A 23,139-nucleotide genomic window follows, 5' to 3' on the forward strand; every position below is an offset into this window, starting at 1 on the left:
TATAGAAGTGAAAGATATGGTATAGTGAAATTACACCTAAAATATTTCTTTCCCCCCCAAAAAAGTACTGAAGTAAATATAAGTAGACCCACCTCTGATCATATCATGATCATCTGTTGAATCTTGTTTGAAATGAATCCATCTTTCTTCTGAAGATGAGCTTTTCCAGGTTCTTTGTTTAGGAGTCCCTAATAATAAGTAGATATTCTAATTTGCTACTTACAGTGTATTCCAAAAGTATTTGCACCCCTAGAATGTGTTCACATTTTGGACACTACTACAAAATGAGTTAGTTCAGCAAAAAGCAGAATATATTTCTAAAGAGGAAAAAAATATGCAAGGTTGTATGAACACAAGTCTAAGAAATACATTGCCCCTACTGTATTAGCCATTAATAACATTTTATGCACTTAATTGCCTTGGAGAGTCATTTAATTAGTGAGTACCTGCTTCTTCAGCAGCATCATGGAGATCAAGAAACACACTAGACAGACATGGGTTCAGAGTTTGCAGCAATATCCCAAGGAGAGCATTATTCAGAGAAGAGGCCAAGCGGGCCACGACTAATTCATTTATTTACTGCTCCAGATTTTCTTTGCTAGATGATGACATGAAGCCAACAAGGAATTTTGAACATCTGTCTGCTACCTGATTCTTTAAAACTGGGTTAAGTAGCAAACAGTTCATCAGAGCGCCCAAGTCACTCTGCCAAACAATGATTAGTGAGGGATACTGTAATGTTGTAAACTGACCAAGTCAAAGAGGTGACCCTAATCTCAGAGAAACTGCGAAAGCATACAGCACATTTCAGAAAACCCACCAACATGAATGAGTTCATGCTGTTCTACTGGAAGGAATGTGCTGCATTCCTCCAAGTTAATATGGAGGAATTATCGGTACAGTGTGCTGTCCTGTTTTCAGATCATTGCATTAAAATGCATAAATGTGTCAATTTTAAAATGAATCATCAACATCCATCAGCATTTTTATAAATATCTGTTAAAGACAGATATAAAAGTGTGTAAACAGTGATTTTGATGGGATTAAAACAAACACTCTTGATCTGTCTTCTATTTATGCTGGATTAAACTTAGTCTGAAGCTCTTTGTTTGTTGTGTCTAATGAACGTGCTTGGTAAGCTCACGTAGGTATTTTTGGCACACGTTGCACTCTTGTGAGGGGAAAAGCAGGCATTCCTTTTTTTTTTTTGACTGAGAGCAAAGTCCTGTTTGTTGATCTCCACTATATAAAGCCAGATCTTATCTCGATCAGCAGCAGCAGCAGCCTCAAACAGAAAGATGCTGAACATCAGCGAGCTCTCTCTGAGGTCCCCTCATTTCAGGGCATCTGACCATCTCCTGCAGCCCTTCTGGGATCATCTGCTTCTTCACCACCTGTCTCTCATCTCATCTCCCTTTTTGCCCGTCATCCTTGCCTTCTCCAGCTACTTTTGCTTTAGTTTGCCTTTTGCTGTATTGGACCTCTTGGGGGAAAGGGTCCCTTTGTTCCACAAGTATAAGATCCAGCAAGACAGGAGGCCAACGCTGGGAATGATGGCCAAGAGCTTCATGACATCTCTCCATAACCACATTTTTTTTGTTTTACCGGCTGTCGTAATTGGCATGTTCATACTGCCAACACCAACCCTGCCGCGAGAAGCTCCTACGTTATATCAGTTGTTCACCGAGGGACTGGCTATACTGCTCCTCTTTGACACCCAGTACTTCATCTGGCACTTTGTGCACCACAAGAACCTGCAGCTGTACCGCTGGGTGCATGCAGTTCACCATGAATACATGGCTCCATTCTCCTGGTCCACGGAGCAGCTCAGCATTCCAGAACTGATGACCGTGGGCTTCTGGAGCAACCTGGACCCGATTCTTTTGAGGTGTCACCCACTGAGCACATGGTGCATAACAGTTCTGAGCATCTGGATGTCCGTGGAGGACCACATAGGCTACGACCTGCCCTGGACCCTGAACCACCTGGTGCCCTTCGGTCTGCTGGGTGGCGCCCCGGCCCACGACTTGCACCACCAGAAGCCGAGCAGCAACTACGCTCCCTTCTTCAGCCACTGGGACCGGATCTTCGGCACTGCCATGTCTCTGAAGAAGAAAAACGTCGATTAACACAAAACAATAATCAACACAATTCTGTAAATACTGGTTCTCTTATAAATATTTGTCCTGTTAAATATTTTTATTTTGCTGCTGTACTTCTTGCATTATTAGCATCTTTAAAAATGCATTAAACTTGTAAAAATATTTAAATGCATTTCACCTTTTGTTCAATAAACATCTATTTATAAAGCAGATGCATGGGATATAATTTATTGAAACTTGATGTAGTGTTTGTACATTATGTTTAATATCCAGAGGAGAAACAGTTAAAATGTGTCTTATTGTTTCTGACAGTTTTCTTACACAAAGGACTCAAATGTTGAAGGAATTTTATTCAGGAAGATTTTGCTCATGAGTCTTGCTAATAAAGAGATTTCTGACACATTGATGTGGCTCAATATATAATTACATATAGAAAATTGTAAAAGCCTTAAAAGAAAATCATCTTTAACTGCACAAGCAAATCAGAGAAAAATGTTGAAAGATTAAATTTTTAATTATGAGTACAATTATTAGAAAGGGGTGCAAAAAAAAAATTATTTTATTTTAAGAAGGTAAGATTTGAAACACTCCAGTTCAGTAGCTCCCCTTTTGCAAATAAGCCAGCATTTTATTTTCTCCTGTAACGTTTTACAAGGTTGGATCATAAAAATGGGTCTTTGACCATTATTTGTTTTTTGTACAATCTTTTTGTGTCACTCCAAGACTTCTCTTAAACTCTCCTCCAGCTGAGCCCAGAATGTTTTTAGTAAGACTTAGATGGCCATGGAAGGTTTTTGCTGTGGCTTGAGAACCATTTCTGTTTTGACCATTTGTTTTAATTACCTATCTGACTCATTTTCAGTTTACCAGCAAAGCCCACCAGATATTAGTGCCTTCCCACGTATTCATTTGTTTGGTGCCAGACCAGGCTGAATGACCCTGAAATACACAACTTGACACTATGCAGTTTATATAAAAAACAGCTAAAGTTCTTGAAAATTTGAATTCAGATTTGGAAAACAAAGTGCCAAAGAGAGTTACAATAAACAAATTTCAGTTTATTAGTTAATATAAGGAGTTAATAATGAGTTTTCTTCTAAATCTAGTTTCTTAATGGACTTTGCCTTTGGTCTTGATAGCTGCCATGTGTTTATGGTTTTAAAGTGATTAAGATGCACAATCTGAGTGATATTCAATCTGTGTCAGTCTTTTTATTTTATTCTTTACTTCAAACTAAAAATCAAACATAAAACAAGCATAACAGGGTTCAGTGGCTATCTAAATAGCCTCATTTCATGAGGCACCCCTTATACTTGTTTCATGCATTCATAATCATGTAATTATATTAATTATGTATGTGACGTATTTACCCCCAGCCTCTCTAGTCACCTAGGGATAGAAGATAATTAGCCTTTATAGCTGATTTTTGCACTTTTATTGAATAAACAGAACTACTCAAATCAATTATAACTTATTTTATTTTTTAAAGATAAAGATGATACAGCAATACATTTAAACATCTGTACTTGTTAAGGAGCAGGAAAAACCCATGCAGCTCTTTAATTTAATTTAATGAAGACCCTTATTTAAATACTGAACAAACATGTTGGCAATCTGCCCCGTTTTCTCCGTGGGGTGCATCTTGCTGTAACTGATGAATTGGCGCCGTAGTTTCCTCAGCTCTGCCATGTTGATGGTCCTGGTCAGCTCCACGTTTCATTTATGGGTTAAGGACATAAAAGTTGTTCAGAGAACCAGACAGAAAGTTTGTGTCTCTAAAGCACCTACATGAAAGCTACACAACCACACAGCAAAAATGTTACTGACGTAATGCGGAACTTAATTATGCACCCATCACTGCAGGCAGACCAACACGGAGCTTTTAAATCAGCTCCTGCTCGGACGTGTTCAAAGGTGAAAAAATAATCAAAGTGTTTGCTTCTGAGAAGGAGCGTCACAGGGAAGCCACCGGGAGCCTTGGTTGCTTTCCACCAGTCACGTCTCTTAGCATTTTATTACAGATGAGACCTTTACCTTGGCTTGCTGCTCTGCCTTCAGTTCAGGAGTGTTTATGGGGTCTTTGATGATGAGGCCTTTGCCTCCCATCTGCAAGCAAATGTGACTTCCTTCATCAGATGAGAATAATAAATGAACCCACCAATGTTGTGCAATTAAACTTACCTGGAGCTGTGACATCACAGCAGTCAGAAAAACAAGCATCACCCTTGGTTCGAAACATAAAGGATATCTTTTCTGTGGCTCCTGGAACTGAGATAAGGTCTCCAGGAACACTTGTTTTCTGGGCGTTAAAAATAGCCTGAAAAATTTTTATTGCCTTAATTAAAAAACGCAGTGGGGTAGATAAAAGATATGATAATCATATCTAACAATAATTGAATAAAGATTGAATATAAAAACAAAATCTACAAGGGAACAGTAACTACAAAATTGTTGTTGTTGAAGCATTTTTTTACCACTTAAAAATAACAGAAATCAAAATGAGCTCATCCAAAGATAGAGAAATAGTTGTGTATTAATTCTGTTTGGTGCTCTATAAAGATAATTACTCTCAGGCAATATGTTGATTTTATCAGCTTGTTAGGTCTGAAGTACAGGAAATGATCATCTGTCATATCTACAAGTCTGCATGAGTCTTTAAGACTGGCTTTAAACATATTTCCTAAATTATGAGTCATTCTCAAACTAGTAGAATGTCAGACCCAATGAAAAAAAAAATTGTCAGAAATATAAAGGAGGACGTACCATTAGAACATCCTGTGTGATTTTGTCTAACTCATACAGGAAGTTTGTTGAGGAGAGGGGTTGCTGTGGGAACAAAAAAAAGGGAAGAAATTAACTTTGTTACTCGCATAAGGATTACATTACATCACCGCAAACAATATGGCTTTTGTGAATTTCCTTACACTCTGGGTGGACTGATTAGGTGGGGGGGCTTTTCTCTTAAAAAGCGCATCAGAAACGGCCTCAAGAGGAAGAATGTCGTCTTTGAGGACAGTGAAGAGAGGACTGTCCCATCTGTTCCTGGAGTCTGGTGCTTCAAACCTCTGAACTAGTGCGTCAAAGCTAAAAATAAATCAAAACACAAAGAAAATGACACTTTAAGGTAACAAATTAATCATCACTGTTATTAATTCATTGTGTGGAAACTTCTTACTCACATGTCCTGGCTGTATTGCCCTGCAGCTTCTCTGTTTTGGTTCCACAATGAGCTTTCTTCACCTGATGTCAAGCAGTGCACCTTCATCAAAAGACCCCCAATATTAGTTACACCGTCGCTTTGTCATTATATTCCATAGGTTATTTTTTCCCCATCTGCATTCTTACCAGGCAGTGTGGTGTCTGCGCATGCTTGGTCAGACAGAACAATTCGTAGCGGTAACCTGTGAGATATCTTAACAGGTTACATCACAGTGCTTAAAATGAGAATTTGCACAACTCGCGTAACTCTTGATATATACCTTTTATGTAATTCAATGAGTCTAAAATTACAATGTTGTCCTTATTGACCTTCCTAAAAAGGAACAAAGATAATGTGTAAAAAAGGCGCATTTTAAAGAACGTCCATGTGGTGGAAGACAGGTGGAGGGTAAACCTACCTCTCTACTTCAGCTTTTAGAGATGCTCTTGTATCCTTCTCTTTTTGGGAATCTGCAACAAAACCGCAGGTTGAACCCATAACAACTCACTATAACAAACACTAACCATCCAGTTTCAATGCTCCACCAAGTTAACCAAGGGTAATATATATTCACTATTGTGTTTTATTGCATTATGTTTTTTGTTATTCTTAGAAGTCAAAGTAACTGTACAAGACGTCTTCAGGATTGGACATTTTTTTATGTAAACCATATTGGCCAACTGGCCAAGCTGGCATTAGAAAGAGTGATGCATAAGCACCATATAAAAACATATAACTTTTTTCTGTTGCACCTTGAACAAATGTTTTATTTTCTTTATGTACCTAAAATATTACTAACAAATCCATTGGTGAGTTTGATTTAGGATCAAACACTGAAAATATTTTTAAATAAGCTCAATGGAAAAAAATAAAATAAAAATACAGAAGTTGGAATGTGTGGAATAAAATGTTATAATATTTCAGAAATATGATTTATGACCTGGTTTGTGCTACACATATTTGAACTTTTATAGTAAAGATAAAGGATTAAGGGCTATTGGTTTTATTAGCACAGGGGAGCCAGGTAGAAAAACTGTCACACACCCATGTCCGCATGTATGAACTAGGTTTCAGATCACGTGTTTGGCTAATTTCCCACCAGCTGAAACGCGATTATATTTAAAAACCCGGATCAAGTATTTACATGCCACGGTATCCTGGTACTCGAATAAAACATGCTCGGGTCGCAAACAATTAAAAAGAGTGGAATAAAGCCAAAGTATGACGCTAATAACTTTTAAGACGATTTGTCAGCGGGTTGGAAAGTTTAGAGAAAGCGAACAGCACCGAACAATAGTGAATGGGAACGAAGCTAGCCGAACTTGCCTGCATAAACACTGTTTCTATCTACGCCCAGAGCTAGGTCTCCAACAATGTGAACCTGTCGATCGGTTGTCTCTTCAAAATGCGCCTTCAGTTCTTCTGTCCTCCGTGTTTTACCACTACACGGGTATCCACACATTACTATTAGAGGCATAACTGCTGCTGGTTAGTTTAATAACATGGGGACTAGCACGTTGATGCTCAGCTCGGTCACCCGGATATGATAGACATACCGAAAGGGGGCGCCAGAACACCCAAAGCCATCCGTTCTTAAAAATACGTTAATAAGACACACACTACATATAACTTTGCACTTTTTATTGAAACAGAAATATACAGCATGTTAAGAAGGGAACAGGTATATTTTGAAAAACAAACACAAAGACAAATGGAATGCAATAAATATCACAAGAAAAATCATCTTGCTTAAATTACAGTCTTTTTTTACTTGACAAAAATAACAGATCTCTGATCTTCATCAGTTGGTGCTCGTATTGTTACAGGCAAGAGGTTGGTTTCTTCAAGCTGGATCTCCTCTTTCTCTATATTAAAACAAAAAAAGATATATATACTGTGAGACGGTGTAGTAATTGTAAAAATAGAAAATAAGATGAAAATATTAGTAATAAGATATAAATTCATGTTAATATTAGTTATAATAAAATAGCCAAAACAACAATATAATAGTGGTAACAAAAATATTCACATTACTGTAAAAACAGTAAAATAACACTAGTAATTGTAACCCTTAGATGTGAAAAAAGTACTAAATAATAATTATAAAATAATTTTATAATTAAATTAGAATTGAATGAAATAATAATTTGATCATAATCAAATTAATTTCATTATAATCAATTCAATTACAATTTAAGAACTACAAAAACATTACAAAAAAGCAATATAACATAGTGAAAAGGATAGTATTGATGATAAGTAGTAGCAGTAACAAAAATATTTCCAATCAAAGAAACATACAGTAATTTAAGTGATACAATGAATTAACAGTAAACAATAATATGATAAAGTTAGACTAACATTTCCAGTGTCTGTTTTCTTGTTTGTTGAGCGGTCCTCAATATCTTGGTGATCAGTGCCTGCACATCTTCCTCTCTGGCCACAGGATTCACATTTCTGTCTTCAGATGGAGCATCAATATTCTCGAAGACAGTTTCCAGTAAGGAGCTATCCACACTTTTCTTGCCCATGAAATGCCCTATAATAATAATAATAATAATAATAATAATAATAATAATAATAATAATAATAATAATAATAATAATAATATTCAGACTCCCAATTAAAACTGCCTCCATTGAGACAAAATTAAAATTTTCAGCAGTTTAAAATGTTCTTACCTGTTGCCCAAAGATTTCCTCTGGGATTCACCTTGAGTTGGGATACTTTGTTTTTCAGTTCAGTTAAATCAAGCATCACTGAGGTTGTCATCACAATATAAGAGATAAGGATGAAAGAAGACAAAAATCCCCCTCTATAGATTGCTGTCATCCTGCTTCTCCCTTTGCTTATCTTATTATTTTTATAATTAAAAGTATTTGCAGCTCTCCAAATACGAGAAGAGCTATTTATACCAAGATGGGCTGGGCTTGATTTTCTGAAAGCATGAGGTCATCCTCTAGTGGTTGTTGCTTATTGGCTGGACACTGCTCATTTAGGTGACTTGTGTGAAGTGTGACCTGTCACTTTTAAATACCAGCGTCACCCAAATACAAATGTTTAATGCTGCAAAAACAAGACGGAGCAGATGTTTCATTAAATGCACCTGTTTATTTGTAAATACTTCATGTAAACGTAACAGCAAGGCATGTAGGCCACTGCATGCTGAACAGATGTAATGGCTTAGAGGATGCTGTGAATCCAGGTTTCATTCATCACCGTATGTACACATTTATTTTTCTCTATACAAGTCCGCTTTCTACACTGTATCAAAAGTACAAATGTGTTTTACTGAATGTTATAAAAAGCTAAGTTGTGAACAGTTAACCCTTCCCACCTACAAGCAGATAAACTGCTGTAGTGTGATTTCGAGCACTTTAATAGAAAAGTTCACTTGCTTATCAAGTCAATATGACTGTTAAACCTAAATATTCCCAAAATAATTTATAAAATTTATTAACATGGGAGAATACAAGTTCTAAAAATATAATTGCTTCCATTGCACTGAGATTAACTTCAACCTGCCAAAGCCTCGGATCATTTAACAATCACTGCCATTTATGGTGGAGGTAGGACTCGTCACGTGGACAACACAAAACAATATGTACTGCCGCACAAATCAGAACCTGCAGACAACAAACATCCTTCACGATCACAGATCCACAAGTTACTTTTCTCCTGAAACAATTCTGCATTCGATTGCGTCCACAGGTTGGGATTTAGAAAACAGTATCCTAGATGTAACATCAAAGCTCACACTCACATCTTCTCTGGATTATCCATATCTATGTACCCTGATTTGAAACTATCACTGACTTTAACTTGCTGAAAAGATACACTTCTGGTGATTTGAGGTATTTTCAATAGTGCTGCAGCAAAACTGTAATACCTCAATGTCTCCTCCTCATGCACGACACACAAAAGAAAAGTCAAATTTGGGATGACCAACACATATTTAACCATTAACGTAAAGACATGAGCATTTTAAAACTGAGATGCACCAATCAAGCATTTTATGCCCACTGCCAACCGGATGATACAGATTTTTTTTTTTACCTTTAGGAATTTTAACACAAAAAAAGTAAAATTCAACTTTAATAGCCTTTTGTTTATATTTGTCTAAGGTCTTAAAAGTACTGTTCTTTCTTTTTGTAGTGACCAGAATGGTGCAAGAGCCACAATTAAAGTACAGCTAAATGTTTTATGTTACAATAACTCAACAGTAATCCTACTTGTTTGTGGCATTCAATAGTAAATTTTAGCTTATCACATTATCATCTATTGCATTTGTGAAAACTATAGAGACTTGACTTTTAAACAGACATTCCTGAGCATCCTGATGCGATGGGCTTTGAAAACACATTTAAAAGTAAAGATGAGCGCTGTTTTATGTGAAAAGTAAGATTAACATATTACTAACATGCAATGCAAATTTACTTTAGTGAATAATGACAATACTGTTCTTTATAAAAAATACAAATAAAAATATGGATTTGCTTAAATATACTGCACTCTTTTAAAATGACAAAAATGAAAAAGGCCCCAAAGCTTTGGACGCCATCCATTAAAATAACTAAAGTATTATGAGCCAAACATATGCTTCAGCATCAAATCAATATATAAAGCATGGAATATTTTCTAGCTTTCATGGGACAAGAATTCAAGCAGACAGATGGACAAGGCTGTCCATTACAGGTTTAACTTAAAACACACACACATGCACATTCAATTGGTAAATTGTGAATGTGCATACAGGGTCGATTTAGTTGCCAATTAGCTTAACCTTCATGTTTTGGGGATAATGGGAAGGATGTGAACTACCCCAAATGTGCAACCTGGACACAGATAGGCATGCAGATACACAAAAAACAAGTTACACCTCAATCTGTACTTTAGATTTCAGAAAGAAGTTATTCTGAATGTAGTCGAGTCTTTGAGGACGCTGCAAGCCACTGAATGTTGATTACAGTCACTACTGAATGTTGATTACAGTCACTACTGAATGTTGATTACAGTCACTACTGAATGCAACACAAAGCAAGGGGAAAAAAATTAGAAGACACTCTGTGCAAAAGAATACTTGCACAGACTGGTAGAGCTGCTGGAAGCTCAAAGTAAACATGGCCAAACCGGTGAGCAAACAGATTCAGTTACAGCCCGTTACATTTTATGTTCTTGAGCCACATGGGGGTTAATTGTGAGCAAATCAGCGATCCATGTAAACACACACCACCTGGGCCAATAGCAGCTGTTAGTATATGTTGCTACGACGTGGAGTTATTTTCTGAACAGGTGCATGTAAAGCTAAAGGGGAGTCACACAGCGTAGGTTCTGCGTCAAGTTGACGTTGAAGCACAAATTGGCTCGACACCATAAAAAAAAAAAAAAAAAAAGACAAACAAATGCTGCTTTTTCTGGGACAGAGGTAACCTTCACTACTGGGGAGAGGCTGAATCTGTCTAGGAAAGAGTTTTTAATTTTAAATGAAAGTCTGAAGTGTTGGTGTAGGGAGGGTTTTCTGGCTCCTCATCCGGCGAGGGTTTAAAGTCATTGACATGAGCAATCGCGGCTGATCCAACCGACCAACCAACATCTCTCATCAACTCCTCCTCTTCTTCACCTTCCTTGGGATCTTTGACTTTGTGCACAATAAAAAGATGTCTATTAAGAGAAACCACAGATGTGAAACACAGGCCACAGTGAAGGCACTGAGGAGTGTTTTCATCTGTTTTATGCTGAGGTATATGCTGCTGGAACTCGGTACAGTCGTCCGTGATGAAACCGCACTTTGAACAGCGGAACTGAGTTTTAAGACGTTTAGCTGAAGGAGCGTCGAGATCACTGCGATCAGAGGCGTCAGCCTGCCTGCGCCTGACTGGCGACGCTGATATTATCCCCTGAAGAAAATCATAAAAGATCCGGTTAAAACTGTAATCATTACAATCTGTTACATTTTAACAATGGCCTGCAGGAACTCTCTTTTTTTGTGTCATTCTTACAAATAAAACACACTGCTGTTAAAAAGTGTTTGGCCCTCTACAAATTTCTTATTTTGCTTCTTTTTTTTTATTCATCTCACGCAAAAGTTTAAAATCATAAAATTGCATTAACAGATGATAAGTAAGAGTAAGTACAAAAAGCTGTTTTCAAATGAGGTTTTTAGAGCAAAAATGAAGGAAATCCCAACTTGAAAGTATACTTTGCTACTTACTCGCTTCATCTTTGTCTGGTATTAAAATATGCTTGATTATTTATCTATCTATTCATCTATACCTACCTTCCCTGAAGGGCTTTTGAACTCTTTGATGGATGTTTTGGGCATCTGCCTGAGATCAGGGTTTTTAATTCCATGCATAAGACTTATGTGGTTCTTCAACATCACGCTTGTTGTGAAGGTTGTCTTTGGATCCGTGCAGTACCTATGGAATACGGTCAAAGGTGAAAATAATACTGTAAATTCTTTAAAAGCCAAAAAAAACAAATCAGACAAGAGATTAATATAAACTGTGAGGCTGTTTAAACTTACCAACAAGAATAAATTCTTCTTTTACCATCATGTTCACTGCGAATGTGTCTCCTCAGACTGGTGGCTGCGTTGAACGACAGCTCACAGTGGCGACAAGGATATTTCTTCATTGACTGAGGTAAAAACATCAAACATAGTTACAATGAGACGAGCTTGTAAAGCTGCACCCACTTCACCACAATAAAGAAACCTAAATATACCAAAACCTTGAACTACATTGAGGAAGTACAATAAAAATCTGGTTTGTTGTACATTTATCTTTTCCTGAATGTTCTTAAGTCAGTTATTTTGTGAGTTGCCAGAGAAAGTGGATGAAATATAGCTTCTCTCCAGCTTTATGGAGGAAAGAGTAACACGTCACTGAGCAGGTAGATCACATCATACTTTTTCATTTCCAATTCCTGTTGGTAACATTTGTTTTTAATTCTGATATTTTTGGACAGTTCTGGAGTCAAACATTTACCTTTCCATGGTTGATCTTCATGTGAGAAACGTAGGACTCTCTTTCACTAAAGCACTGCAGACACTCGCCGCATGTCCATCCCCGAGGCTTAACGTGAGATTTGGCGTCCTGCTCTGACTTCTTCCTTGGACTGTCTGTGTTTTTACGAGTGATGTGACTCTTTTCCTGCTGGACAGGATGAGACTCTGGGAACCACTCCAGCCCTTCTTTTTCTTTGCTGTTCTTTTCTGTCTCTGCTGTCATATTTCCTACATGCACGATCTGTCAGATGACAAACATACAGAGGAAAGCACTCATTACAGGTAGATACCATATCTTACACTTTATAATGAACTAAGTTAAAATAAAATTGTCACAAAATGCTTGTCTGAATAGAATCAGTAATGTAACAAGACAGAACACCTGCAATTTGTGATAATTTTTTTTCTCTCCTTGGTACAACTTGCAAAATTTAAAAAGATACAAACTTTTTGGAAGTTAAAAAACCCCCAGGGAATTGATTGCAAACTTCAAAATAATATTAAACAATATGTTTGGAACTAACCTTGAAGTGCTGCATCAACAGCCGCTTTTGTGGAAACACAGAGTTGCATTCTGGACACTTAAACACACATGTAACTCGCTTGTTGGCGTTTTCATGAAAATGTTGAAGGAAGTTGTGTTTTTTATTGAAAAGTGCCTTGCAGGAACACTTAAATACCACACTGCAAAAATGCAAAAGAATAAACGTGGTGACAACTCTTAAAATGAAAAGTACAACTTAGAACTGTCAGACCATTTGCAGTTGACTTACTGAGGAGTTTGCTTGCTCGATTTGTGTTTATTTTTTAAATGTACTTCACAGCCGTTAGAGGTCTTGAAGGCAACGGGGCAGACTGAGCACTTGTACAAGATCTCGCAGTGTTTCTCCTCAACGTGAGTTTTTTGTCCTAAAAGGGTTCTGAAAACCATGTCACAGTGAAGACATCTGGAAGAAAATATATTAAGAAACACCATTATTACACCTTACTGTGAATTAAAAAAAAACTATTCTTTCTTTAGCCTACTTACTTGTACCAAGCTTTGCGAGCATAATGCAGACAGTTCTCCTTGACATGCTTCTGGATGTCAGCAGATCGACTCAGGGCGCCGCACTCAGGACAACAGTAGGGGGACTTGTGGGCATGGAGGCGCTGGTGAGTTCTGAAGCTGCACTTGTTTGGCAACAACATTGAGCAAACTTTACAAATCTGTTGTAATGAAAGAGAAGGACAAGGGGAGGAAAGAGCATAAACAAAATGTAAACATACAGAATAGATCCTTCAACTTTATGGAATAAGTTTATGATTTACTTTTTTTCCTATTTCAGGAGCTGAACATGTACATAACTCCTGTCTGTGATGCAGTTTAACCACAAAATGTTTTTAAATGCCGACTATAACCACAGAATATGAACAGACTGAAAACCGCAATCAAAGTTTTCCAAAGTTTGAAAAAGATACAGTTACAACGACTGCCTGGAGTTTTGTACAAAGCAGAGAAGAGCTATAATATTGCTTCCCAAAGGCAGCTAAACACAGCTGGTCAGCTGTCTGAAAAAAGGCTACTTTACTTTCCCCACACTTACAAAAAACGGAAATTTTTCAGGAAATATTGCTGGTCTTGGAAACTATTGACTAAATGGACAATATCCTTATTTACCTGACGTTTTTATAATTGCTACTATTAGCAAGGGAAGAATGAGCAATATATAACTTAAGCTGCTAATTGCAGACTGTAACCGAAAAGATGGCCCAATTAATTAAGCAGTCAAAATGAATTTGTTATACTTGTGCAACAAAATGGTAAAAAGAGCATATAGTATGCCATAAAAAATGTTATTTCAAAGCTACTGTTAATCTAAATATTAATCTTTGTCTTGAGTTTACATCAAAAATAATGAATAAATGGTAAATAAACTGTCAGCAGCAGTGATAATTGATTCAGTTTTAAATATAAGCACTTACATCATACGTTGTGTTAAAATTTTTTGCATTGACATTTTTTATACAGTAACATTAAATTTTAGTATTTCTACTCAAGGCCATCACAAGGGAAGATTCCACTCTGACTCAAGCCTTCTATAAATGAATGACTCCATTGAATTAAGCAGGTTGGAACTATATTTGAACATCTAGCTCTAAAGCCTTTACAATCTAGTTCTGCCTTAAAAACTTGATCACATCATTGTTTCCTTTTTTTCTTGATTTAATCCACACTAACAAAGATGCAAAGTACATTTTCTCATACTTTTCCACCCCATTTACTCACCAGCCCTTCCACATCTTCTGACATCTTCTGGTAATGACCTGCAAGCGCTTTGTAGTCTGGCAACTGCTTGTTGCACTCCAGACAACGGAACCTGTTGCGAATCACACTGTCTGGGTATAAGGGCATGACGGGTTCACTGACGGGTGAGACTAATGTTGAGTGGTATGGGCCTGTGTTCGCCGACTCAGAGCTCAGAGGTACAAACATCTGCTCCTCTGATATAGGTTTCAGATGGAGCTGCGTGCACTGCATCACGCTGCCGTTGCTTTTGTGCTCCCGTGCATGTGCCAACAGGGCGCACTTGTTAAAGAAAACCAGGGTCTTTGCGCAGTGTGTACATCCTACTTCGATCTGGACACTCCTCCTGTTGTAATGAAACGCCAGACTCCTCTCGACGCCAAACGAGTCCCCGCACTCGAGGCAGCAATATCCGTGAGGCGGAAGCTTGATGTTGCACTCTGGAGGGGGGCTCAGGTTAGGCACGTATACAGGCACTGGGTTGGCACTTGTCAAAAGCTTGTTTAGGGTTCCTGCAGCTGTGTTCGGCGCAGATGAACGAGGGAAAGGTGTGGCTGTTTTGACTTGATGCACCAGAGGGACAGTGCTGCAAACTGAGGAGGACAGAATGTGTTGACTTTGTTGATGGGACGAGGGCCGGGCAGCAACTGAAGCAGCAACGCTGTGAGGGACCAAATTTAGACTTGCTAAGTGCATTGCTTTTGGAAGGAAGTTTGTGTTTGATGTGTGACCTGTCGTAGACGAAACTCTCTTTGGTTTCTGCACATCGTGTGCAACAGATCGTTGGACAGCGCAACTACTCCTGTGGAACCCTGTCCTAAAACCTCTCGAGTTTTCCTCAGACCTTCTGGGTATTTTGGGTGAAGATGTGCATGCTGGGTTACTCCCGGGACTGCAATCAACAGCTTGAGATTGACGAGGGGACACGTTGCAGTAGGAATCTTCACTGATCATACTCTGCGATGGCGAGGATTCGTAAGCAGAATGAATCTCGTCTGTTTCGGAGTCTGGCAGCACACTGGTCACTGTGCGTTTGATCTGGCCAGAAGTGGTTTTAATGGTCTTAATTCTGACCCTCGGTATGGCTGGGGATGAAACAGATGCCACTGCAGGAGATGTTTTACCGCTGCTGTCACTACAGAGGCTTACAGGGCTATCAGAGGGTTTCATTAACCGTTTCACTATTTCATTCGGACTCCTGGGGCTTCTTGGGGATATGGGTGCTATGTTATTAGCTCTAACGCAATCGCTGTGCAATGCTGATGATTCTGTGGGATCAGTTTTCTCAATGGGATCCTTTTTAGTTTTTGGCGCAATTGGAGCATCTTTAGACAAGGGCAATTTAGATGTCTGAAATTTCGCAGATGAATAAGCGTCGGTAACATCCTCTGTGTTTTGGGATTCCGTCTCTTTAAAGTTCTGCTCACTGCTTGAAGAGATAAATGGACAACATGCTCTAGTGGTTTTCTCTGTTTCACCTCTGATATTGCTATCAGAGAGATGATCGTTGCTGCTGCCATTTTCTGGTGTGCTCTCTTTAGTGTTGTTGGGAGACGCGTCAAACAAAAAAATATCAGATTTTTGTTCCCTGCCTGGAACTAAGGGTTCCACCAAAACCCGAGCTTCTAGACAACAATCCCCCTCTTGTTTAGAAACCTGTTCGTTTTTGCCATACAATGCCTCTGTCTGAGGACTGTAGGGGGGACTAAAATGGGAAAGCGATGGAGAAAATACTGCTGTTTCATCAGGTTTCTGCGGAAGGGGAATTTCTCCAGGAAGTTTTCTTGAACCCTCCCCATTCAAATCAGCCTGAAATGAATTAGAAAAACTTGTGCTGGATGGTTCTACAGGCTTAATGCAGTCCTCCTGTCCCTTGTATCCATTCTGCAACCCTGGAGCTGAATGAAGCTGGTCACTGAAACCTTCAAGTGACTCTTGTCGACTTGTATTTTTCACTATAACACTGACAAGAGGAACGTCTGCTGTTGTGGCAGCTGGGTTACTGAGTAAGCTGTCATCCAGACAGATTACTGAGTGTTTTAGTTGATTATCTATCTCCTCGTGGCTTTCCTGGATGGCTTCTTTAGAATCCAGTCCAGTGGCATCTGGGATGTCAAAGGCTGCCAGAAGGTCATCAAAATCTGGGGTTTTCATGTCACCCATGTTTCTGCATTCTCATAAACCTATGGAAGACATCCGAAATTTGCACTAAATTACAATACAAGACTCATTCCATTTTCACAATGGTTTCAGTTTACCACACTCCAAAAATATAACTTGTCTTAAAGGTTAAAAACAACACCAGTGCTAATATTAACATTAGCTACAAAACCAAAACGTCTAGATAAGTTGTCTTTTAAATGCAAGATGCATTAGCGCAAAATACATTCCTAAAACATTCAACAATGACAGTAAGATTGGGGCAAAAATGCATAGGCTGCGAGGTGAGTTGGCTAACATAGTACCTAGCTAAAACGAATCGGAGCCAGGCTAGCTAGCCAACAACAACATGCTAAAGCGAAAACATTTAAGCTAAGCAGTTAAATACTTTACTTATTTATGAAAATCACGCTTACCATTTGATATTCGCGTGCCCAACGATCTAGAATGCTGTTATATAGCAACTTAAATATAGTACAAAGTTCATACTGCTGTGGGATATTATAGCTAAGCTATGCTAAACGCTGCTAACGTCAACTTGGTTTTCCCTTTTCCGTGTTGGGTGATTCAAACCCTCATCGCTGTCTTACAGGCAAAATGAGAAACTGGCTGCCGCTGATACACACGATAGTAGTTCTCGAATATTACGTAGGTTGTATCCAGGTTTAAATAAATGTTAAACCTGGATACAAACAACCTTTAGGTGACTGAATGGATATAAGTTATTTGTAGCCAATAGAAACCAAAGAAGCCATGGCTACCCATATAAATTTCTGACCAAAGACAGCTTTGAAATATAACATGATGATAAACTAAAATTTGTGTTTTAAACATTAAGCATGCGACTTTCCCCTTTTTTCATGGGTTTACTGTAAATTTCTATAACAAGGATTATTTAATCAGAAATGTATTCCTTCAGTAACAAGCAGAATACGTGGGGACATAAGGTGGACCCTTCAGATTGTGAATGAGTCTTTTCTTAAAACAAATGTGTTTTAGTACCTGTGTCAGAGAAGACTGGGACTTTGTTTGCCGTATTGTTATTGCTGCTCTGGTCTGTCTTGGTGAAGAAAGAGTTGTGCCATAAAGATAAGCTATTAATTATGTTTAATTTTCCACCCTCACCTACACTCAAGAAATATTGATCATGACTGAAACTAGAACTTGGAAACAAATGGCTGAAATCAGTTTCCTATGCAGTGTGGTTGGACTCTTCTTGATTTGAAACAAGCATAGGACAGAGAAAACGTTCATACATAACCAAGAACACAAGAATTTGTTTACCATTACTTTTCTGTTTGAAGAGGAGTAGGAAGAAGTGAACAGTTAGTCCTACTCTTTATCTAAATTGAATGAAATGTAGCATCAGAATATTACCAACCATTTTTAAATTCCTCTTAATCTGTGTTATATAACAATAAATCAAATTAAAAAAACTCAGGAGCAACTCTAGAACTCTCTGAAGGAACTCAATATCACCCTTTATACAATGCCTTAGGATCCCTCAGTTTGAACTATAACAACAGGGATATCTGTCTGTTACCTTCACGAACCAAGAAGATTATCCAAGACTGATGGATAATGGGTTGATGAAGCAGAATACCTTTTTTATCCTTGAATTTAACTATGACTTGAGAAAGCTTCGGATTTTGACCAATATAACGGTAAGACAAAACCTGCAAGACATACCTGAGGGAATTATTAACAACGTGATCTCCTTCCCGCTAGTCAGAGTGGGTAGAGCAGAAACGCCACACGTCTAGTTCTTTGGAATCAGACGAAACAAGATACGCACTATTGGAAAAATATGCTGCTTGCAAAGTCAGCCACAATTTATGACATTAGGCCTATGTTACAAGTAAATAAATTAATTGTAAAGTACTATTCTAATTTTGTCTTATTTGCTTTAGAGTCTCGTCTCTTTTTGTGTCCAGTGCTCAGCAGATCATTGACTTGAGTACCGTACTTACAGTTTCAAATTGTTTGTAGCTACATAATTTAGCAGGAATAATGAAAAAATAAAAATTAAAGTTACTGGACCTGAGTTTAATGGTTCTGTTGTTGAAACTTTTAACGGATCATTAAGCTCATGTAATAGGTTTAAGCATTTCAAAGGCTCTCTAAATATTAATCAGACACAACTAAGTAGCACTTTCTAAGCACCGACAATCATTTAACACATTCTTCCAGACAGGCATGTGTCCACATTGAATGTTATGAACCATGGTATAGCTGCATACAGAATTTTATGTGGTGTAATAATGTTTTAAAACAGTTTAGAAACAATAAACAGCTACAGTACCTTGAAAAAATGTTCACACATGTTGAACTTTTTTTATTATTACTATTTTATTTGTTTGCTAATTAACAGCTACAAACCTTTACTGTGTTTTTATGTGATGGACCTACAAAAAGTAGCACTCAATTGTCTAGTGGAAGGAATGTTTTTGTAACTTTCATTTATTTATTTTTTGACCAAAATTATTCTGCAAAATTTACAGAGAATAACAATCTGAAAAGTGTGGTGTGAAGTTGTATTCAGATCCATGTTGTAATAGTTTTCAACATCGGTATGTCACACCTTGGAGATTCAACCCTCTACTTCTTTCAGATGAAAGGTTCAACACATTTATCGCAGCTCAAATTGATGATTTCATTGTACTAAATCAAAATGAGAGTAATCCAATTTCATATTCTTTACTTTGGGAATCATTAAAAGCGTTTTTACGAGGTGAAATTATCTCATATTCCGCCCATTTGAATAAGGTGCGCAAAGCGAAATTGCTAGAACTTAGTACTAATATTACTAATCTGGATCAACAAATTGCTATTTCTCCCTCTCCAGGCTTACACAACGGGTTGACTTACAGACTGAATTTGATCTTCTTACCACCAATGATGCAGAGCGACTTCTCTTACGGTCACGCTCTACTTATTTTGAACATGGTGATAAGGCTAGCCGACTTCTCGCTCACCAGCTTCGTCGTCGGGCAGCTTCGCACATGATCCCACAGATTATGGACTTGTCAGGCACTCTGCATCAGGATCCTACTACTATCAATTCAGTTTTTCAGTCTTTTTATTCGGTGTTATTTGAATCTGAATTTCCAGCTAATCCTACTGAAATGAATCAATTCCTTGACAGCCTTAACTTCCCTGTGATAAACCCAAATGTTGCTAAGGAACTTGACTTGCCTTTAACCATAGAGGAGATTGTTGCTGCCATGAAAAGCATGCAAAGTAACAAAGCTCCCGGTCCGGATGGATTCCCTGTTGAAATTTTTAAAAAGTTCCAAGACAAGCTATCCCCAATACTCCACGCGGTATACAAAGAGTCACTACAAAAGGGCAGTCTCCCTCATACTTTAACACAATCTCCTCTTAAAAAAGGATAAATATCCCAATATTTGTAGCTCATACAGACCTCTCTCTTTAATAAATGTAGACGCTAAGATTCTTGCTAAGGCTTTGGCTTGTCGTCTGGAAAGTATAGTACCAACTATAGTCTCACAGGAGCAAACTGGATTTGTTAAGGGGAGGCAACTCTTCTTTAATGTCCGTACACTCCTGAACATTATTTACTCTAAATCCTCCACTGAAATACCTGAAGTTGTGATCTCGGTCGACGCTGAGAAAGCGTTCGACAGAGTTGAATGGGATTACTTATTTGCAATTTTAAAGAGATTTGGACTGGGTGATGCATTCATTTCTTGTATACATCTCTTTTATGTTTCCCCTCATGCTAGTGTCTCCTCCAATGGTATTCAATCCAGTTTTTTCAGACTTTTCCGCGGCACTATCCCCTTTGTTGTTTGCTTTGGCTATAGAACCTCTCTCAATCTTTTTAAGGTCCTCTAACACTTTCACCGGTATTTCCAGATTAGGTACAGAATTCAAACTATCTCTTTATGCTGACGATTTATTGCTGTACGTCTCAAACCCTAGTCTTTCCATCTCGTCAATTTTATCTACTTTTCAAAGGTTTGGATCTTTTTCTGGTTACAGAGTAAATATCGCTAAAAGTGAATGCTACCCTATCAACGCGGCTGCATTATAGCTTTTACACTCCGACATTCCGTTCAAGTTGAGCTGCTCTGGTTTTAAGTACCTGGGCGTCAGTATAACCAGGTCATTAAGCTCTCTTTTTGCTGCTAACTTTTTGCCTTTAATTGCTAAAATTAAATTGGACCTCCGAAGATGGAATAGTTTACCTCTTTCACTTATAGGTAGAATCAATGCAATTAAAATGAATGTTTTACCTAAATTCTTATTTTTGTTCAATAATCTTCCTCTGTTTCTGCCGAAACATTTCTTTAAAATGTTGGATCAAGTTATATCTGGCTTCCTATGGTGTGGTAAATCACCCAGAATCCGCAAATCCACTCTTCATAGATGCAAATTCAACGGTGGCTTGTCACTTCCAAACTTCCTGCTGTATTATTGGGCGGCCCATATCCACAAAATTTCATTTTGGTTTGGATCCCTGAACTTCCCATGGTGCAAGTTGGAAGCACAATTTTGCTCTCAATCCTCACTAATTGCCCTTCTCACTTCTCCCATCACATCCAACCCCTCTGGCTTTACGAACAATCCAGTAGTTCGCTCTGTCTTAAAAATTTGGTGCCAGATTAGGAGGCATTTCAAACTTAACTCAGCATCTACACTTGCTCCTTTAATGAGGAACCACTTGTTTCAACCAGCACTCACAGATCCCGCCTTTTTGTCATGGGATAATAAAGGGCTGTCATGTTTCAAGGATTTTTACAAAGAAGGTATTTTTCGCAGCTTTACAGACCTTGCATCAGAATTTAATCTCCCCCCCTCCCATCTATTCCGGTACTTTCAAATCAGACACTGCGCCAGGGCTCTGTTTCCCGGTTTTCCCTCTAGGCCACCAAACCTGTACTGGGAGTTGTTCCTGAGTTGGGACCCTCTTCAAAGGTCATATATCTCTAAAGTTTATAATGAAATTCTGTCTTTTAATTCTTCACCCATTACTAAGATTAAGGCTGCTTGGGAACTCGAACTTGGTCTAAATTTGGGAGAGGATTGGTGGAATAATGCTCTTAAAAAAATTCATTCAAGCTCAATCTGTGCTCGACTTTCTCTTATTCAGTTTAAAGTTCTCTTCAGGGTTCATCTCTCTAAAAATCGGTTGTCGCAATTTTTCTCCGTTTCTGACATTTGTGAGAAATGTTGTGCGCCTACCTGTAATCTAACTCATGTTTTATTCCTGTTCATCACTTCATAGTTTTTGGCAGACCTACTTTGTTACTATGTCAAAGATACTTTCAGTGGATATTAAACCTTCTCCCCATGTTGCCATATTTGGGCTTCCAGTTAACTACAAACAGTTCACTTCCAATCAATTGGACGTCTTAGCATTTACTTCCTTATTGGCAAGACGCCGTCTTCTTTTCCACTGGAAATTAACTAAACCACCCTCTAGCAATCAGTGGCTAAAAGACACCATGTCTTTTCTAAAACTGGAGAGAATTAGATATTAACCCTCCTGTTATGTTGCGGGTCAATTTGACCCGTTTCAAAGTTTAAAAATTAAAAAAAAATAGTTAGAAGTATTTTTTCTGCATGAAACTTTTTCTATTTGTCTTAATAGGTGCACTCTAAGTATAAAATAAAAATGGTTCATTTTACACACTTGCAGCCCCCTCTGCGTCTATTTGTTACATCAATCAATCAATCAAACTTTATTTGTATAGCACATTTCAGCAGCAAGGCATTTCAAAGTGCTTTACATCAAATCAAACACAAAATACAATGCAACATAGAATCAACAATAAAAACACAACATCAATAAATTTGCAATTGATTACGTTTCGAATACAACTCTAAACAAGTGGGTTTTTAGTTGAGATTTAAAGGAAGTCAGTGTTTCAGCTGTTTTACAGTTTTCTGGAAGTTTGTTCCAGATTTGTGGTGCATAGATGCTAAATGCCGCTTCTCCTCGTTTGGTTCTGGTTCTGGGGATGCAGAGCAGACCAGAACCAGAAGACCTGAGAGTTCTGGAAGGTTGATACAACAGCAGCAGATCTTTAATGTATTGTGGTGCTAAACCATTCAGTGATTTATAAACTAACAACAGTATTTTAAAGTCTATTCTTTGAGCTACAGGGAGCCAGTGGAGAGACTTTAAAACTGGTGTTATGTGTTCTGTCTTCCTGATTTTAGTGAGAACGCGAGCAGCAACATTTTGGATCAGCTGCAGCTGTTTGATTGATTTGTTGGACAGACAAATCAGAGGCGTTACAATAATCAATACGACTGAAGATAAACGCATGGATGAGTTTCTCTAGATCTGGCTGAGACATTAGTCCTTTAATCCTGGAAATGTTCTTCAGGTGATAGAAGGCCGTCTTTGTGA

At 38.0% G+C, this 23,139-nt stretch overlaps 3 protein-coding genes across 6 annotated transcripts; 1 reads left to right on the forward strand and 2 right to left on the reverse strand.

The window, feature by feature from the left end:
* Positions 1 to 166: 166 nt before the first annotated feature.
* Positions 167 to 2,141, forward strand: ch25hl1.1 (cholesterol 25-hydroxylase like 1, tandem duplicate 1). The gene has a single exon (XM_044124257.1). It carries the CDS (start codon positions 1,299 to 1,301, stop codon positions 2,127 to 2,129), a length of 831 nt encoding a protein of 276 aa, XP_043980192.1. The 5' UTR covers positions 167 to 1,298; the 3' UTR covers positions 2,130 to 2,141.
* A 1,421-nt stretch (positions 2,142 to 3,562) lies between these two features.
* Positions 3,563 to 6,868, reverse strand: kti12 (KTI12 chromatin associated homolog). 2 transcript variants are annotated; one of them, XM_044124258.1, is made up of 9 exons: positions 6,628 to 6,868; positions 5,720 to 5,771; positions 5,582 to 5,634; positions 5,448 to 5,503; positions 5,282 to 5,361; positions 5,027 to 5,186; positions 4,866 to 4,928; positions 4,351 to 4,419; positions 3,563 to 3,815 (listed from the first exon to the last, which is right to left on the reverse strand). In XM_044124258.1, the coding sequence occupies exons 1-9, from the start codon at positions 6,776 to 6,778 to the stop codon at positions 3,672 to 3,674; spliced, it is 828 nt and encodes a 275-aa protein (XP_043980193.1). In that variant the 5' UTR covers positions 6,779 to 6,868; the 3' UTR covers positions 3,563 to 3,671. The 2 variants fall into 2 exon arrangements, with proteins under 2 accessions (XP_043980193.1, XP_043980194.1); XM_044124259.1 differs by having other exon boundaries at positions 3,686 to 4,208; positions 4,284 to 4,419; positions 6,628 to 6,848.
* A 1,524-nt stretch (positions 6,869 to 8,392) lies between these two features.
* znf592 (zinc finger protein 592) lies at positions 8,393 to 18,389 on the reverse strand. 3 transcript variants are annotated; one of them, XM_044124261.1, is made up of 9 exons: positions 18,301 to 18,389; positions 14,580 to 16,780; positions 13,341 to 13,519; positions 13,084 to 13,257; positions 12,835 to 12,994; positions 12,291 to 12,551; positions 11,828 to 11,940; positions 11,579 to 11,720; positions 8,393 to 11,198 (listed from the first exon to the last, which is right to left on the reverse strand). In XM_044124261.1, the coding sequence occupies exons 2-9, from the start codon at positions 16,758 to 16,760 to the stop codon at positions 10,761 to 10,763; spliced, it is 3,648 nt and encodes a 1,215-aa protein (XP_043980196.1). In that variant the 5' UTR covers positions 16,761 to 16,780; positions 18,301 to 18,389; the 3' UTR covers positions 8,393 to 10,760. The 3 variants fall into 3 exon arrangements, with proteins under 3 accessions (XP_043980196.1, XP_043980197.1, XP_043980195.1); XM_044124262.1 differs by lacking the exon at positions 18,301 to 18,389 and adding an exon at positions 17,760 to 17,846; XM_044124260.1 differs by lacking the exon at positions 18,301 to 18,389 and adding an exon at positions 17,174 to 17,468.
* Positions 18,390 to 23,139: the final 4,750 nt, after the last annotated feature.

Source organism: Gambusia affinis, linkage group LG08, assembly GCF_019740435.1.
Source record: "Gambusia affinis linkage group LG08, SWU_Gaff_1.0, whole genome shotgun sequence".
Classification (NCBI taxonomy): domain Eukaryota; kingdom Metazoa; phylum Chordata; class Actinopteri; order Cyprinodontiformes; family Poeciliidae; genus Gambusia; species Gambusia affinis.

Coding starts and splice junctions, on each gene's coding strand:
- ch25hl1.1 (XM_044124257.1), top strand. CDS start 1,299: ATGCTGAACATCAGCGAGCTCTCTCTGAGGTCCCCTCATTTCAGGGCA.
- kti12 (XM_044124258.1), bottom strand. CDS start 6,778: ATGCCTCTAATAGTAATGTGTGGATACCCGTGTAGTGGTAAAACACGG. Junction 5,772..6,627: donor TAGAAACAGTGTTTATGCAG/GCAAGTTCGGCT, acceptor GTTTTGTTGCAG/ATTCCCAAAAAGAGAAGGAT. Junction 3,816..4,350: donor TTCCAGGAGCCACAGAAAAG/ATATCCTTTATG, acceptor CATAAATGAAAC/GTGGAGCTGACCAGGACCAT.
- znf592 (XM_044124261.1), bottom strand. CDS start 16,760: ATGGGTGACATGAAAACCCCAGATTTTGATGACCTTCTGGCAGCCTTT. Junction 13,520..14,579: donor CAGAAGATGTGGAAGGGCTG/GTGAGTAAATGG, acceptor TCATTACAACAG/ATTTGTAAAGTTTGCTCAAT. Junction 11,721..11,827: donor AGAAGAATTTATTCTTGTTG/GTAAGTTTAAAC, acceptor CGTATTCCATAG/GTACTGCACGGATCCAAAGA.